Below are 16317 nucleotides of genomic sequence, written 5' to 3'. Positions count from 1 at the left end.
CTTAGTAATACAACTGCACGTGTCATGTTGTTCTATTTGTAAATTAATATTAAACTTGTATACCTTTCGAAACATTTCAATGCACTACCGCCACAGGGCTCATACTACTTCAGAATTATATGGGGGAGGTGAATTCTCTTTTGAAACTGATAGGGAGAAGTGGTGAGATTTGAAAGAGAACTGCTCATTCGCGCGGTGCGCTACAATGTTTGGATTTTACTATAATATAAAGGGTCATATGTAAATAATGTTCTTTTTATATTGTTCAATTCATATCTGAGTATACAATTAAAGTAACATTTCATATTAAAAGTTGTTTAAGTTTTACTAAGGTTCTTGTGAGAAACTACCAACTAAATATTTAATATCTAGCACTAAAAAAAAAATTTTTTATTTTAAAAAATGTAAAGAAATTATAATATATATATCAATTACAATTTAATTCAGAACTATCTTGTGTATGAAATTCTGTGTTTCTCATAAAAAAAATATAAAAGTTATTAAGCTGGGCCAAAATATATTGATATTGATACATGTAGTAAAATAGTCTCAAAGTTAAGCAACTTTAATCAATAGTTTGAAACAATCCATAACAAAAATAGGGAATTATATACACCAATCAATTAGATGAAACCAAAAGTCACTTAATGTGTGTGGAATACGTAATTTTCCCCTTTGGGATCAATATTTTTCTGTCAGCTGTTCCATCCGTGCGTCCGTAGTAATTATTGTAAAAGTACGGATTTCGGTCATAGCTGGTCCGGTTCAGATCCGTAGTATATAAATCGGTCAATGGCGGACTATTGCAAGAAAATTTACAAAAATAAACGATGTTTGATAAGTTATCTGGTTATTTGGAAAGGATAATGACTTTTTTAATGCAATTAATGGATAAAACATTTACTAGAGGCAATTTTTAACACGTTTAAATGAAGTAACAAACTTATATTGCCGGCGCAACCTTAGGTTGATGTACGTTTTCTAGTAACAATCACCGGAACTTGCGGAAATGCACGAAGTGATAAAAAGGTGTAGTTTTATCAAATAGCCTGATACACACTGCAAAGACTACCGGAAATCAAAATCGCATGTAACACGGAAATCAAAATCGCATGTAACACGGAAATCAGCACTCGATTCTAAACCGCAACAGGCAAAATTCCGGAATAAAAAAAAAATGTTTTCAAAAACGTCAATAAAATTATTTGGGTCGCGGCAATTTTTTTTGGTCGGTCGGCTGACAGCAAACAAACAATATTTTAATTTAGGCCTTGTATGTATTCAACATGCTAGAAAAGATATTTTGAAAATTTTACTTAGCCAGGGTATTTTGACCCCCCTGCGGTATATTGAACCCCCTACCATAGACATTCAATTTCAAAAATTCCCGCTATTCTTAATCCTTAACATAGTAATAATACTCCAAACTCCAATAAGTAGTTTGTATGCATTTAACATGCTGGAAAAGATATTTTGAAGAAAAAATATTTTCATGGTATTTTGACCCCCCTACCATGGTATATTGAACCCCCTACTATAGACCTTGAATTTCAAAAACCCAAGCTATTCTAACTCCTTAACATAGTAATAATACTCCAATAAGTAGTTTGTATGTATTTAACAAACTGGCAAAGATACCGTATAGCGGGTTATTTTTCGCGGGTGTAAAATTTCGCGTTTTTCATTGAACAAGGTATACGAAATATTTTGGCGGTTATTATTTTGGCGGATTAAAAACTTTAATTCATACCTTTGTTAGTACACCTTTAATTTGGCGGAATTTATTTTGGAGATTTTGTTCTATCCGCGAAAATAAGCGAAAATTTGCACACCGCGAAAATAACCCGCTATACGGTATTTTGAAAATTATACGCAGCCATGGTATTTTGACCCCCTGCGGTATATTGAACCCCCTACTTTAGACCTTGAATTTCAAAAACACAAGCTTTTCTAACTCCATAACATAGTTGTTATACTCCAATTTGTAGTTTAAATGCATTTTTAAAACATGCTTGAAAAGATATTTTGAAGAAAAAAAAATTCCATTGTATTTTGACCCCCTCCTCCTTCCATGGTATATTGAACCCCCTCCTATAGACCTTGAATTTTAAAAATCCAAGTTTTTCTAACTCCTTAACATTGTTTTAATACTCCAATAAGTAGTTTGTTTGTATTTAACATGCTGGAAAAGATATTTAGAAAATTTTACTTAGCCATGTTATTGTACCATGGTATATTGAACCCCCTACTATACATCTAAAGACCTTTCATGTTAAAATGTCTTGCTACTGTAACTCCTTAACATATTTATTATACTCCAATTAGTAGTTTGTATTTATTTTATTAGTTTGAAAAGATGTTTTGAAAATTTTACTTTTAAAAATCAAGTGAGCCATGGTAATTTGACCCCCTCCCCCTTTTTTACCTTGGAGAATTAAAACTTAAAAGTCTTACCATTCTATATAAATATTTTAAATTTCAAAGAATTATAGTGTCCAAGCTACATGGTGTAGTTTTAATGCTTTAAGAAGTTTTTTGAATGCAATTTTGTTGGTAAAGACTTCACGAGCACTTATACCAAGCAAATATTTTTCTTTTAACCAATCATTGAAAATTGACCTCCCCTTCTTGTATAAATGATTTTTAATATTTGATTAGATTTTATATAATGTTAAATGTTTTATTAATCATCTAAAATGAAAAAAACAGGGGGGGTTCAATTTACCATGGGGGTTCAATTTTCCATACAGGGGGGGTTCAATTTACCATGGGGGGGTTCAATTTACCATAGCGGTATTTTGACCCTGGGGTCATTTTACCATGGGGTTCAAAATACCATATGACACCGTGTCATGCCACACATTTTTAAACTAGATACACCAATGATGATTGTAGCCAAGTTTGGTTTAATTTGGCCCAGTAGTTTCAGAGGAGAAGATTTTTGTAAAAGATAACTAAGATATACGAACTAGAGGCTCTCAAGAGCCTGTGTCGCTCACCTGTTGATGTGTTTACTGATGTCGGCAATCTTCGTTGGTAGGCGGGGTCATTAGACATTTTTTTTTAAAAGAGATACCCTAGTATTATGATTGTGGCCAAGTTTGGTTAAATTTGGCCAAGTTTGGTTAAATTTGGCCAAGTAGTTTTAGAAAAGATTTTTATACAAGTTACAACCAGATGCTCCGCAGGGCGTAGCTTTATACGACCGCAGAGGTTGAACCCTGAACGGTTGGGGCAAGTATGGACACAACATTCAAGCTGGATTCCGCTCTAAATTTGGATTGTGATTAAATAGTTGACACAGCATAGGTTTCTGACACAGAATGAATGTATTCAAATGAACTTAAAATTTTTGTTTTCTCTTAGAGCAATTCACTATGCTGTTGAATATTAATCCTCTCAAAAAAATGTTTGAAGAAATTTTCTTTTTATTTTTGAGAAATTTCAAATGAGAAAAATTGAACCCATTTTTTTATTCACATCCCCCTTTCCCTTATTCCAAAACTAATTTCAATTAAAATATTCTAATGGGGTTTGCAACAATTACTACTCATTTAAATACATCATAAAATATTAAGATGTAAAATAACTGCTTGTTATCACTGAATGGTAAAGATTATTTAAATTTAACAGTTGGTAGTAAAAAGTGAATATACATTGTATATTGTATATAACAAAGATTTAAGTTGATTCTGGACAAAGAAAGATAACTCCAATTAAAAAAAATTATTGCAGATATTTCTTGCTTAATATACTGGACAAAGAAAGATAACTCTTAATTAAAAAAAAATTTGCTATTTCACAATATTGTGAAATTAGATATTTCTTGCCATTGCACAATACTGTGCAATTGAAAAGACTTGCTATTGCACAATACTTAATATAATAATTTTAGATCCTGATTTGGACCAACTTGAAAACTGGGCCCATAATCAAAAATCTAAGTACATGTTTAGATTCAGCATATCAAAGAGGCCCAAGAATTTAATTTTTGTTAAAATCAAACTTAGTTTAATTTTGGACCCTTTGCACTTTAATTTAGACCAATTTTAAAACTGGACCAAAAATTAAGAATCTACATACACAGTTAGATTTGGCATATCAAAGAACCCCAATTATTCAATTTTTGATGAAATCAAACAATGTTTAATTTTGGACCTCGATTTGGGCCAACTTGAAAACTGGGCCAATAATCAAAAATCTAAGTACATTTTTAGATTCAGCATATCAAAGAACCCCAAGGTTTCAATTTTTGTTAAAATCAAACTAAGTTTAATTTTGGACCCTTTGGACCTTAATATAGACCAATTTGAAAACGGGACCAAAAATTAAGAATCTACATACACAGTTAGATTCGGCATATTAAAGAACCCCAATTATTCAATTTTGATGAAATCAAACAAAGTTTAAATTTGGACCCTTTGGGCCCCTTTTTCCTTAACTGTTGGGACCAAAACTCCAAAAATCAATACCAACCTTCCTTTTATAGTTATAAACCATGTGTTTAAATTTCATAGATTTCTATTTACTTATACTAACGCTATGGTGTGAAAACCAAGAAAAATGCTTATTTGGGTCCCTTTTTGGCCCCTAATTCCTAAACTGTTGGGACCGAAACTCCCAAAATCAATACCAACCTTCCTTTTGTGGTCATAAACATTGTGTTTAAATTTCATTGATTTCTATTTACTTTAACTAAAGTTATTGTGAGAAAACCAAGAATAATGCTTATTTGGGCCCTTTTTTGGCCCCTAATTCCTAAACTGTTGAAACCAAAACTCCCAAAATCAATCCCAACCTTTCTTTTGTGGTCATAAACCTTGTGTCAAAATTTCATAGATTTCTATTAACTTAAACTAAAGTTATAGTGCGAAAACCAAGAAAATGCTTATTTGGGCCCTTTTTGGCCCCTAATTCATAAAATGTTGGGACCAAAACTCCCAAAATCAATACCAGCCTTCCTTTTATGGTCATAAACCTTGTGTTAAAATTTCATAGATTTCTATTCACTTTTACTAAAGTTAGAGTGCGAAAACTAAAAGTATTCGGACGACGACGACGACGACGACGACGCCAACGTGATAGCAATATACGACGAAAATTTTTTCAAAATTTGCGGTCGTATAAAAATGACGAAAAGTTGTTCAATATTGACTATAAAGGGCAATAACTCCTTAAGGGGTCCTCTAACAATTTTGATCATGCTGACTTATTTGTAGATCTTACTTTGCTGAACATTATTGCTGTTTACAGTTAATCTCTATCTATAATAGTATTCAAGATAATAACCAAAAACTGCCAAAATTCCTTAAAATCACCAATTTTAGGACAGCAACCCAACAACAGGTTGTCCGATTCAACTGAAAATTTGTGAGGGGATATATCTTATTCTGATGGACATTTAAATCTTGAAAGATTTGCCCTAAATGTCTTAGTTTCAAAGATAAGAGCAATCAAAGAGCTGAAAGCTCTGAAGAAAAATGACGCCACTGTCTCTAATATTGGGATACTTTTTATGCAAGTCTTGATTTTCACATACCGTAATTAGTTTAACAATGCAACATGTATCGTGAGCATATAATTGATATTCATATATGTGTGTGTGTGTGAAGTGAAGGTGACAACTGGCTGGTTTTTTAAGACAAATGAATAGGTCAAGACTAGCTGAATTGTACAAATAAATACCATAGAAAGGCTTGTATATTTCTCACTGGTACATAGTCTGAATCCGGGTCCGTTCGCTTCCATTCACGTTTGCGCCCACTCATTTTCACCCCCTTTCACTTTCACACCCTACATGTTCGCACCCAATCTTAATTGGTTTTGTGTTTATTAACTCTGTAAGCAAGTGTTTTCTTATAAGTATAATTGTTGTCATTGTCTCAAAATAAAGTAAGACAGCAATTTTTTTTTTGTGTTGAATAAATCTTAATCATGTTTTGGATAGGGTATTGCTAAAAATAATAATAATCCTTTCTAAATAAAGTGGTATTTTGTTAACGTTTTATTTTGTGTTGAATAACTCTTAATCATGTTTTGGTTAGTGTATTGCTATAACTTGTTTCATTGACTTGTTTCAAAATGAAGTGAGATTCTGACTATGTTTGTTTCTGTGTGTTGAATAAATTTTATCATCTTTTGGTTATATTAGTGGATTGCTATATTTTGGTTTCTATGTTTTATAGTTTCGTTGTTTCAGATCAATGGGACCAAGCTGTTAAAAACAATTATCTTTTGTGTTTTTTCCTTTAAAATCTTCAATGTTTTACTCATACCAAGCTATAAATACATTCAGTATTTACACCAAAGCAATTTAAAACAACAACCATGATTTTCCAATTATTCAACTTGAATTTGAATTAAAATTGGGCACGAATGAGTAGAGTGTGAATGTGCGAACGTGTAGGGTGCGAAAATGTATTGGGCACAAACAGACCTGATACCACACAGTCTGAACCCCCTTCTCCCACAAAATATTAAGTAAATAATCTTTTTGTTCCTGCTATCAAAGGTCTAATGAAACTCAGATAATTTCAAACATTTGTCAAAGAATTCTAGTCAAGCCGGCACCTAGTTAAATTGGCACCTGGACAAATCATCACCTGTTTAAAATCGACACCTGATATAATCAATTCGTCACCCATGTTAAATATATATTTTTAACAGTATTTTAAGCAATAGGGCAAAAATAAGAAAGGGGTTGCCAGAATTTTTTTCAGAATTTAAGCAAAAAGAGTTAAATACTAACTTTCACATTTTTGGGTGTTCATGTACATTTTGTATATATTTATTTTTCTCAACTAAATGACTTTTTTGGTGTAGTTTTAATGATATATATATATGAGTAGTCCAAATAATTATTACATCTGGCAAGGCTTTTTTAATTTTATTCTGGAACACTTTCCTATGACCGCAAGGCTATGTTAATTTTTTTTCTGGGACGCCTTCCTACGAACGTCGTAGGAAGGCGTCCCAGAAAAATAATAAAATAGCCTTGCCAGACGTCATAATTATTTGGACTAATACATGAGATATTGGGTATTTTTCTGCATTATTTTAACCAGTTGAACCTTTTACAGGATTGTTGGTTTAATGCTGTTAAAACTTTACTGAAAAAAACACCTTAAATTTGCTAATTATTTGGCATGAAAGTTTGATTTATTGAAAGGGACTCATAGTTTTCCATTTTATTTTAATAATTGACTTGTTTTTACAATTACACAAATTGTCTAATTGTTAAAACAACAGCTTTGGTAAGGGCTTCGTTGTTTACCTTTATACACAACATATTCACTTTCGTTTCGTTGTTTTCCAAAATACACAACAACATATTCACTATGTACTTGGTAACAGTAATTAATTAATTGAATAGAAAATATTATAACAAATATTATTGGATGCCGAATTGACGTCGAATAGGTGCCGATTTGACTAGATGCCAATTAAACCAGGTGCCAACTTGACTTGTACGTTTCAATTCCTCTGCGATCGTTTGCGGTATTTTCTTGAGAAAACCTATTTTCCATCATCAAAGAGAAGAAGAAACTGCTTTAAAATGATTCTGGAACGCTTCATGATTGTTAAAATAAGTTTAATTCACTCAAAAACAATTTTAAAACTTGCGATGTTTAAGCAGGAAGTTTCCAAAGCATGTGTAAAAGAAGAAATTAACCGGTGAGAGTGGAAATCCGTATATGACAGATATCCCTATAGTACGACTTTGAAAGTAAAACAGTTCAATCCTTTTGTAAAACAGTCTTAAATATACCTATCACATTAATGTTTGAAGGGTCTTTAGCTTATTCAAACAATATAAGTCGGTATGAAACACCAAAACGGAATGAACAATAACCGATTACGTTTTGTAGTTTACAAATTCTAAAACTGGTTTCCGTCAAACTACAACACTTTGTTCGAGTGTAGTGGAATTCAAGTAGAAACCAGTGTAAACTGGGTCCAGGCTGATTTAATACTACACAATGATGCATAATGATAACACAAGCAGATTCCAGTTTGTATAGAAAATAGTAAATACGAAACCAAGCGCGGTAGGCAGAGAAATGTAATGAAGTTCAGGTCGGCAGTTATAGAACAATGACTGCGTCATTTTCCAAAAACTGCATTTTACCACCATGTTCTAATTTTAGCCATGTCGGCCATTTTGTTTGGTAGGCTGGGTCATCGGACACATTTTTTTAACTATAAACCACAATGATAATTGTGGACAAGTTTGGTAAAATTTGGCAAAGTAGTTTTAGAGAAGAAGATTTTTAGAAAAGTTACAAAAAATGATGAAAAATTGACTATAAAGGGCAATAACTCCTTAAGGAGTCGACTGACAATTTTGATCATGTTGACTTATTTGTAGGTCTTACTTTGCTGAACATTATTGCTGTTACAGTTTATCTCTATCTATTATAGTATTCCAGATAATAAACAAAAACTGCAAATTTTCCATAAAATAACCATTTCAGGGGCAGCAACCCAACAACAGGTTGTCTGATTCGTCTGAAAATTTCAGGGCAGATAGATTTTGACCTGATTAACAATTTTACCCCATGTCAGATTTGCTTTAAATGCTTTGGTTTTTGAGTTATAAGCCAAAAACTGCATTTTACCCTTATGTTCTATTTTTAGCCATGGCGGCCATCTTAGTTGGTTTGACGGGTCACGCCTCACATTTTTAAAACTAGATACCCCAAGGATGATTGTGGCCAAGTTTGGTAGAATTTGGCCCAGTAGTTTCAGAGGAGAAGATTTTTGTAAAAGTTTACCGACGACGGACGACGGACGCCAAGTGATGAGAAAAGCTCACTTGACCTTTCAGGTCAGGTGAGCTAAAAATGGTTAAAAATTGACTACAAAGGGCAATAACTCCTAGAGGAGTCAACTGACCATTTTGGTCTTGTTGACTTATTTGTAAATCTTACTTTGCTGAACATTATTGCTGTTCACAGTTTATCTCTATCTATAATAATATTCAAGATAATAACCAAAAACAGCAAAATTTCCCTAAAATTACCAATTCAGGGGCAGCAACCCAACAACGTGTTATAGGATTCAACTGAAAATTTCAGGGCAGATAGATCTTGACCTGATAAACAATTTTACCAATGTCAGATTTGCTCTAAATGCTTTGGTTTTTGAGTTATAAGCCAAAAACTGCATTTTACCCCTATGTTCTATTTTTAGCCATGGCGGCCATCTTGGTTGGTTAGCCGGGTCGCGCCACACATTTTTTAAACTAGATACACCAATGATGATTGTAGCCAAGTTTGGTTTAATTTGGCCCAGTAGTTTCAGAGGAGAAGATTTTTGTAAAAGTTAACGACGCTGGACGACAACGGACACAGGACGAAGGACGCTGGACGCTGGACGACAACGGACGCAGGACGAAGGACGAAGGACGCTGGACGCTGGAGGCAAAGTGATGGGAAAAGCTCACTTGGCCTTTAAGGCCAGGTGAGCTAAAAATGTAGGGGGGGGGGGGGGGGGGGGGTGGAAGGCAGCTTTTGTCAGCACCCGCCACCCAGCCAATTGTAATTGAGAATTATAGTGCATTATAGTGTGAAAGTTGCTCTGATACCCACCACCCAAGTATTATTAATACAATGTACCTTCCAAACCCCCCATACATTTTTTTCTGGAATAGCCCTCAGGAAACTTCTTGCTCACTAAATAATATATAAAACATTACTTTTTCTTCTTCGCTGGAGGTTCTGTGTTCTCTACATTGTTGTCTTGACCAGGAGCAGGTGCTGATCGAAATTTCTGCTGTGGTAAAAATTTCTGAAAAATAAATAAATTCATTTAGCTAACATTGATTATATAGATCATGAAGCAAATTATCTTTTTTTAAAGGCTATACCTGTGAACAAAGGTTGATTTGATCTTTTTGAAAGATTTGACCTTAAACAAAAGAAGGACAAAATGGGGGTTTATTGTAACCATTTCATTTTCAAACAAGATTAACAAGTGAAACTGCGAGCTGCCTTTTTTAAAGCGGGGGTATAATAATAAAACAGCTGTTATTGTCAAGTAATTGTACTATTGCTATTTTACAAGATTTTCTTGCTGACTGATAATATTCTTTCTCAGCGGAGTTGAATGATATGAAAAATCATGACTTGAATCTAAGGAAGCATGTGCTTGTTGTTAATTAAAATAACAATGTCCTCATAAGTAAAATATCAATAAACAAATTATCAATGGTCATCTCAACTCGATTGCTTTTTGTCGAGCCTTCTACTTTAGTCGAAAAAGCGAGACTAAGCGATCCTACTTTCCGTCGGCGTCGGCGTCGTCGGCGTCCACAAATATTCACTCTGTGGTTAAAGTTTTTGAAATTTTAATAACTTTCTTAAACTATACTGGATTTCTACAAAACTTGGTCAGAAGCTTGTTTATGATCATAAGATAGTATCCAGAAGTAAATTTTGTAAAAATAAAATTCTATTTTTTCTGTATTTTACTTATAAATGGACTTAGTTTTTTCTGCGGGGAAACATTATATTCACTCTGAGGTTTAAGTTTTTAGAATTTTAATAACTTTCTTAAACTATCCTTGGTTTGTTCCAAACTTGGTCAGAAGCTTGTTTATGATCATAAGATAGTATCCAGAAGTAAATTTTGTAAAAATAAAATTCTATTTTTTCTTTATTTTACTTATAAATGGACTTAGTTTTTCTGCGGGAAACATAACATTCACTCTGTGGTAAAAGTTTTTAAAATTTGAATAACTTTCTTAAACTATCCTGGGTTTGTACTAAACTTGGACAAAAGCTTATTTATGATCATTAGATAGTATCCAGAAGTAAATTTTGTAAAAAGACAACTCCATTTTTTCTGTATTTTACTTTTAAATGGACTTAGATTTTCTTCCAGTGAACATTACATACAGTCTGCAGTTAAAGTTTTCAAAACATTTATTAGATTCATTAATTATTTTAGATTTTTACCAAACTTGGACAGAAGCTTCTTACAATCATAAGATAGTATCAAGAGGAATATTTTTATTGATTTTTTTCCTCATTTTTGTTTAGCCTGTGATTTACAGCAAAAGTAGGCAAGACACTGGGTTCCGCGGAACCCTTACAAATTTTTTTACTTTTTTTACCAAGTGGGAAAATCAATTTCGTTGATATAACAAACGATAATCTATAAATAAAGTGAAACAGACAACAGATTTTTATCATGAGATAGACTAAAATAAATTTACATAAAAAATGTCTGTGTTGCTTTCATTTGTACAACCAGGGCAATTTAACACTGCTACTTATATAATACTTAACTTACCTTCCAAGTTTCTCTTTGAATTTTCAATGGTGATCTCCATCCAACTATAAATAGAAATGCAAAAGATTTAATAAAAAATGAATACTTTTAAGTAAACTTATATATATTATTCATGATACTAATTTTTCAATAATCAGAATATTGCTATTAATCAAAGCTAGTGTTATTTTTTCTATAATTGCTATTAGTTAACTCTTCTAACTTTCCAGTACTTCACTGTGATTTGGTTTAACCATACCAAATCTTGTGCCTGTACACGGTCAGCTATCTGGACAATGTGTTGACGCTGTTCTTTTTTAGTTTGTACTTTTATCTATTCATAGAAATCAGGTCTGTTTAACTTTCTAATATTTTTGGTTATTCCTGTTATCCATGTTATGAGATTCTATATCAGTAGAGCAATTATAAACATAAATGTTCAAAGAAGTATTACCATCTATAAGTTTTTTTATGCAAACTTATTGAAAACCACATGTACATAATGAAGTATCCATGAAAATACAATTTACTTAAAAATCAACAAAAAATTGGAACAAACAACAAACCAGATGCTCCGCAGGGCGTAGCTTTATACGACCGCAGAGGTTGAACCCTGAACGGTTGGGGCAAGTATGGACACAACATTCAAGCTGGATTCAGCTCTAAATTTGGATTGTGATTAAATAGTTGACACAGCATAGGTTTCTGACACAGAATGAATGTGTTCTAATGAACTTAAGTTTTTATTTTCTCTTAGAGCAATTCACTATGCTGTTGAATATTAATCCTCTCAAAAAAATGTTTGAAGAAATTTTCTTTTTATTTATGAAATTTCAAATGAGAAAAAATGAACCCAATTTTTTTAATCACATCCCCCTTTCCCTTATTCCAAAACTAATCCCAATTAAAATTTCTAATGGAGTTTGCAACAATAACTACTCATTTAAATACATCATAAAATATTAAGATGTAAAAAAACTGCTTTTTATCACTGAATGGTAAAGATTATTTTAATTTATCAGTTGGTAGTAAAAAGTGAATATACATTGTATATAACAAAGATTTGAGTTGATTCTGGACAAAGAAAGATAACTCCAATTAAAAAAAAATATTGCTATTTCACAATATTGTGCAATTAGATATTTCTTGCTTACTAATTTGGACAAAGAAAGATAACTCTAATTTAAAAAAATATTGCTATTTCACAGTATTGTGCAATTAGATATTTCTTGCCATTGTGCAATACTGTGCAATTGAAAAGACTTGCTATTGCACTATACTTAATATAATATTTTAGATCCTGATTTGGACCAACTTGAAAACTTGGGCCCATAATCAAAAATCTAAGTACATGTTTGGATTCAGCATATCAAAGAACCCCAAGATTTCAATTTTTGTTAAAATCAAACTTAGTTTAATTTTGGACACTTTGGACCTTAATGTAGACCAATTTGAAAACATGATCAAAAGTTAAAAATCTACATACACAGTTAGATTCGGCATATCAAAGAACCCCAATTATTCAATTTTGATGAAATCAAACAAAGTCTAATTTTGGACCCTTTTGGCCCCTAATTCCTAAACTGTTGGGACCAAAACTCCCAAAATCAATACCAACCTTCCTTTTATGGTCATAAACCTTGTGTTTAAATTTCATAGATTTCTATTAACTTATACCAACGTTATGGTGCGAAAACCAAGAAAAATGCTTATTTGGGTCCCTTTTTGGCCCTTAATTCCTAAACTGTTGTGACCTAAACTCCCAAAATCAATACCAATCTTCCTTTTGTGGTCATAAACATTGTGTTTAAATTTCATTGATTTCTATTTACTCAAACTAAAGTTATTGTGCAAAAAACAAGAATAATGCTTATTTGGGCCCTTTTTTGGCCCCTTATTCCTAAACTGTTGAAACCAAAACTCCCAAAATCAATCCCAACCTTTCTTTTGTGGTCATAAACCTTGTGTAAAAACCAAGAAAATGCTTATTTGGGCCCTTTTTGGCCCCTAATTCCTAAAATGTTGGGACCAAAACTCCCAAAATCAATACCAACCTTCCTTTTATGGTCATAAACCTTGTGTTAAAATTTCATAGATTTCTATTCACTTTTACTAAAGTTAGAGTGCGAAAACTAAAAGTATTCGGATGACGACGCCAACGTGATAGCAATATACGACGAAATTTTTTTTCAAAATTTGCGGTCGTATAAAAATCTAAGTACATTTTTAGATTCAGCATATCAAAGAACCCCAAGGATTCAATTTTTGTCAAAATCAAACAAAGTTTAATTTTGGACCCTTTGGACCTTAATGTAGACCAATTTGAAAACAAGACCAATAAATAGTTGACACAGCATAGGTTTCTGACACAGAATGAATGTGTTCTAATGAACTTAAAATTTTTGTTTTCTCTTAGAGCAATTCACTATGCTGTTGAATATTAATCCTCTCAAAAAAATGTTTGAAGAAATTTTCTTTTTATTTATAAAATTTCAAATGAGAAAAATTGAACCTAATTTTTTAATCACATCCCCCTTTCCCTTATTCCAAAACTAATCTCAATTAAAATATTCTAATGGAGTTTGCAACAATAACTACTCATTTAAATACATCATAAAATATTGAGATGTAAAAAAACTGCTTGTTATCACTGAATGGTAAAGATTATTTAAATTTATCAGTTGGTAGTAAAAAGTGAATATACATTGTATATTGGACGAGTCTAAATTGAAAACTACGTTCAAACCTATGACTGCGTTGGATAAAAACCGCAATTTTTATACGTGTGCATGTCAAACAAATTTCGTTGTAGAAGGGTCTAAAAACAGCACAAACAACATTTTCCAAAAGACCAAAAGAGTGAAAAAGTATATTTAAACAAAACGCATTTGACTAACAGGTCGAACAACTGATGTTCTTTAACCCTGCTGACTGCCATTGGCGATTGCCAAGATTTAAGTTGATTCTGGACAAAGAAAGATAACTCCAATTAAAAAAAAATCTTGCAATAAGATATTTCTTGCTTACTATTCTGAACAAAGAAAGATAACTCTAATTAATTTTTTTTTAGCTATTTCACAATATTGTGAAATTAGATATTTCTTGCCATTGCACAATACTGTGCAATTGAAAAGACTTGCTATTGCACAATACTTAATATAATAATTTTAGATCCTGATTTGGACCAACTTGAAAACTGGACCCATAATCAAAAAACTAAGTACATGTTTAGATTCAGCATATCAAAGAGGCCCAAGAATTTAATTTTTGTTAAAATCAAACTTAGTTTAATTTTGGACCCTTTGGACCTTAATGTAGGCCAATTAGAAAACGGGACCACAAATGGAAGAATCTACAACCACAGTTAGATTTGGCATATCAAAGAACCCCATTTATTCAATTTTTGATGAAATCAAATAAAGTTTAATTTTGGACCCAGATTTGGACCAACTTGAAAACTGGACCAATAATCAAGAATCTAAGTACATTTTTAGATTCAACATATCAAAGAACCCAACCGATTCATTTTTTGTCAAAATCAAACTAAGTTTAATTTTGGACCCTTTGGACCTTAATGTAGACCAATTTGAAAAAGGGACTAAAAGTTAAGAATCTACATACACAGTAAGATTCGGCATATCAAATAACCCCAATTATTCAATTTTGATGAAATCAAACAAAGTTTAATGTTGGACCCTTTGGGCCCCTTTTTCCTAAACTGTTGGGACCAAAACTCCCAAAATCACTACCAACCTTCCTTTTATGGTCATAAACCTGGTGTTTAAATTTCATAGATTTCTATTTACTTATACTAACATTATGGTGCGAAAACCAAGAAAAATGCTTATTTGGGTCCCTTTTTGGCCCCTAATTCCTAAACTGTTGGGACCTTAACTCCCAAAATCAATACCAATCTTCCTTTTGTAGTTATAAACATTGTGTTTAAATTTCATTGATTTCTATTAACTTAAACTAAAGTTATTGTGCGAAAACCAAGAATAATGCTTATTTGGGCCCTTTTTTGGCCCCTAATTCCTAAACTGTTGAAACCAAAACTCCCAAAATCAATCCCAACCTTTCTTTTGTGGTCATAAACCTTGTGTCAACATTTCATAGATTTCTATCAACTTAAACTAAAGTTATAGTGCGAAAACCAAGAAAATGCTTATTTGGGCCCTTTTTGACCCCTAATTCCTAAAATGTTGGGACCAAAACTCCCAAAGTCAATACCAACCTTCCTTTTATGGTCATAAACCTTGTGTTAAAATTTCATAGATTTCTATTCACTTTTACTAAAGTTAGAGTGCGAAAACTAAAAGTATTCGGACGACGACGACGACGATGACAAGGACGATGACGACGACGCTGCCAACGTGATAGCATATACGACGAAATTTTTTTTTAAATTTGCAGTCGTATAAAAATAATCCACAGTAGCCCAATTTCAGGTGGTACCTAACACTACAGGGAGATAACTCTGTTAAGTCAGCTAAATGTTTTAATTATGTTGTGTTGTTAAGGGAATATTAAGCTTCTCAATAATTAAAATTAGTGTTTGCCAAACTGCTATATAACCAGTGTATTTTTTCTGACAAAACGGTTGGTTCAAAATTTTTGAAATTTTTATATTTTTGTCAAAGGGTCAAAGTTAATACATTGTCAAAATTTTATGAATATTAAAAGAGCCAAATTAATTTTAGTGAAAGTGTTGGGTACCACCTTAAATAGAAAATCCTTTGTATTTAACAATCTACATGTATCAACACATCACATACCCATTAGATGATGGACTAATGACACATCCATCTGGAAGGGATCAGGATAGAGCTGTAAGTACTTTGGTTGAACTGGTAACTTGAGAGCGTCAAGGTGACCCAGTACCAGGTCAGTCAACCAATGGACATTCACTACTGCTAACTTCCATTCCTTTGCCTTTTCATACTTCTCTCCCTCTGGTCTGTTTATGAAAAAAAAATATGAAGTAGATATAGGAAGATGTGGTGTGAGTGCCAATGAGACAACTCTCCATCCAAATAACAATTT

At 32.4% G+C, this 16317-nt stretch overlaps 1 protein-coding gene across 2 annotated transcripts in view; it reads right to left on the bottom strand.

The window, feature by feature from the left end:
• LOC134683208 (PAX-interacting protein 1-like) overlaps positions 1 to 16317 on the bottom strand; it is a 43432-nt gene that overhangs the window by 8558 nt on the left and 18557 nt on the right. For both annotated transcript variants that reach the window (XM_063542364.1, XM_063542365.1), the window contains 3 exons: positions 16050 to 16231; positions 11296 to 11339; positions 9698 to 9789 (listed from right to left, as the gene is read on the bottom strand). In XM_063542364.1, the coding sequence (XP_063398434.1) occupies positions 9698 to 9789; positions 11296 to 11339; positions 16050 to 16231 (318 nt within the window). The remainder of the gene's footprint in view (positions 1 to 9697; positions 9790 to 11295; positions 11340 to 16049; positions 16232 to 16317) is intronic.

This window comes from Mytilus trossulus, chromosome 9 (assembly GCF_036588685.1).
Source record: "Mytilus trossulus isolate FHL-02 chromosome 9, PNRI_Mtr1.1.1.hap1, whole genome shotgun sequence".
NCBI lineage: Eukaryota > Metazoa > Mollusca > Bivalvia > Mytilida > Mytilidae > Mytilus > Mytilus trossulus.
This window is presented reverse-complemented; position numbering and strand designations above follow the sequence as displayed.